This window comes from Alligator sinensis, unplaced genomic scaffold, assembly GCF_000455745.1.
Source record: "Alligator sinensis unplaced genomic scaffold, ASM45574v1 scaffold79_1, whole genome shotgun sequence".
Classification (NCBI taxonomy): domain Eukaryota; kingdom Metazoa; phylum Chordata; order Crocodylia; family Alligatoridae; genus Alligator; species Alligator sinensis.
In genome coordinates this window covers 396,679-399,367 of record NW_005842706.1, presented here as the reverse complement: position 1 = coordinate 399,367, position 2,689 = coordinate 396,679, and the positions used below count along the sequence as shown (strand labels likewise).

Below are 2,689 nucleotides of genomic sequence, written 5' to 3'. Positions count from 1 at the left end.
TGTTGTCCTCCACCCATTTTTTCCCAAAGACTATATTAGTAGCTCATTTTTAAGAGGAGTGCCAAAGATTTACTACTGATTTCCCTTGGTGTGAGTGAAAAGAGAATAAGACCCATTGATTGTTCTGGGATCATTCCTGTTTATACAGGAATAAATGGGAGGAGAATTGCAGCTATTCACTTCAGTAGAGCTACTCCCAGTAATATGTATTGATTTATTTATTTATTCATTGTATATGCCTCCCTTCTCAACAAGACTTACGGTGACTTTACATTAAGAGAAACAAAAACAAAAACAAATTTAAATGAGACAATGATGAATCACTTGAAACAGGACTAAGTATAAGGCAAGAAACCCCCTAAGCAAAACCTCAGTCCAGCTTTGTTTGCTAAGCATCTGCTCAAATAGGAAGGTCTTATAATAGTGAGAATGGAAATTCCCCCTGTAATTTCTAGTGGGTAGAACAGAGTTCATTTCTGGGTACTTACAGGAAGGTAAAAGCAGGCATGGCAGGTACTCTGCAATAACTCTTATGTATATGCTTTTACTCCATGGTAAATTAAACCTAAATTGCATTAGCTCAGCTGTCAATGAAAGTGGGCTAAGCTGCAATGATTTAGCCTTCATCTGTCATGAGCTAAAAGGATCCCTACAGGAAGTTACAGTGCAGCAGCTGGTGTATGGTAATGCACCACCCTGCAGAGACTAGTTTGCATGTTGGTGTCCTTTGATGGCTCTCTCAAACTATGCTTTTCTGTTTTTAGACTGGCACAACGTCAATACTATGAAATTTGTTAGGTATCAAATAGAAAGACTGACACTTGGAACTCGACCAAAACCAATGCACAATTGAACAGAAACTCAACTGGATCCAAATACAGATTCAGTTACAACTCAGCGCACATTCAGACAGCTACAAGTGTAACCATACACAACCAGAAGTGAACATAAACTCAGTGACAATTGTCACAGTCTGCTCAGAGATGGACCCAAATTGAACAGCTGAACCAGTCACATAAACCATGAGAAAAGGAGAACCTTTTTGTTGCTTTCTTCCTTTGTCATAAATTAACTGATTTATGTTATCAAAGCAACATAGATTTTCCATGTTGACATCAATATGTTCCTAGCACTCAATTTATTTAGTGTGAGGTACAGTTGGACCAGTGCAAGACACTAGTCTTGCCAAGCTGATGTCCTAACAGAAGAATAAACTTCAAACTGCCCCAAATAATGCCCTCCATCCATTTATGGCAGTTATTGCACATGGATATGCTTGAGAGAATCAAACAGTGTTCAAATGCCTAGAAGAAGATAAGTATATGACTCATCTAAGGTTAGTGATCAACACTGGAGATCTTGAAGCGAGCACTCATGCCACACAAAGTCTTCCTCAGAGCCCCCTTCACCTCTTGGTTCCTTAGGCAGTATATGAATGGGTTTAGCATTGGAGTGACAATAGTGTACACAACTGACACCAGTTTGTTGAGGTCAAAGGAGTGGATCCTCCGGGGCCGGGCATACATGAAAAGGGTTGCTGAGAAGAAAATGATGACAACAGTGAGGTGGGAGGCACAAGTGGAAAAAGCTTTCCTCCTGCCTTGGGCAGTGGGTATGCACAGGATTGTTCCAATGATACAGACGTAAGAGATGATGGTGATGGAGAGTGGGATCAGCAGTATAAGCAAGGCAAAGACAAAATCCACCACTTCTGCCACCAGCATGTTTGTACAGGAGAGATTGAGCAAAGGGCTGATGTCACAGAAGAAGTGATTGATGATATTGGGTCCGCAGAATGACAACTGGGAGATGAAAAAGACTTTCAGCATGGAAATGAGGAAACCAATCAACCAAGAGCTCACGGACAGCTGCAGGCATAGATGGCTGCTCATGATGGCTGGGTAACGAAGTGGGTTACAAATGGCCACATAGCGGTCATAAGCCATGACAGCCAGGAGGACACACTCAGTACAGACTAAGGCAATGAAGAAGTAGAGCTGGGCCATGCAGCTAATGAAGGAAATGCTCTTATTCTTCACCAGCAAGTTGATTAACAGTTTGGGGACAGTGACTGAGATATACCAGACCTCCAGGAAGGAGAGATTGCTAAGGAAAAAGTACATAGGTTTGTGGAGGTGATGGTTTGTCCTGATTAAAGTAATGATAACCATGTTCTCCAAGAGAGTCAGCGTGTACACAATGAGGAATATTACAAAGAGTAGCACCTGGAGTTCCATGATGGTCGGGAACCCCAAGAGGATGAACTCCTGGACCCTGGTATAGTTTTCTTGCTCCATCGTAGCCTCAAAGGTCTGAAAATATGGAAGAAAGAAGACAGAAGAAAAGAATGAGGGCTGGGAAAAGAAAAAGCCAAACACTAGACCGGTTGCACAGAAGTCAGAGATTCCTGCTTTCATGAACTCTTTCACTTCAGATATTTATTTTGATAGTCTTCATTATTTGATCCCATCCTATAGTTTTTTCCTAATCCATAAGTATTGTGGGAACACTACTTCATACTCTCAGATGACTTCCTCCACTCTGCCAGTTTACCCCAGTGAAGTATTTCATTCAATATCACTCTGTCAGTGCAATAGTACTTAGTGAGATCAAAGCTACCATGGGAGAGAATTTCAAAAACACTTAAGGGATCATTGGAAACCAGTGGTACTTCTGTCCATGGAACTTA

The 2,689-nt window shown here is 41.4% G+C and overlaps 1 protein-coding gene across 1 annotated transcript; it reads right to left on the bottom strand.

Moving 5' to 3' along the window:
• Positions 1-1,337: 1,337 nt before the first annotated feature.
• LOC102370342 (olfactory receptor 6B1-like) lies at positions 1,338-2,297 on the bottom strand. The gene has a single exon (XM_006034103.1). It carries the CDS (start codon positions 2,295-2,297, stop codon positions 1,338-1,340), a length of 960 nt encoding a protein of 319 aa, XP_006034165.1.
• Between the last annotated feature and the right edge of the window lie 392 nt (positions 2,298-2,689).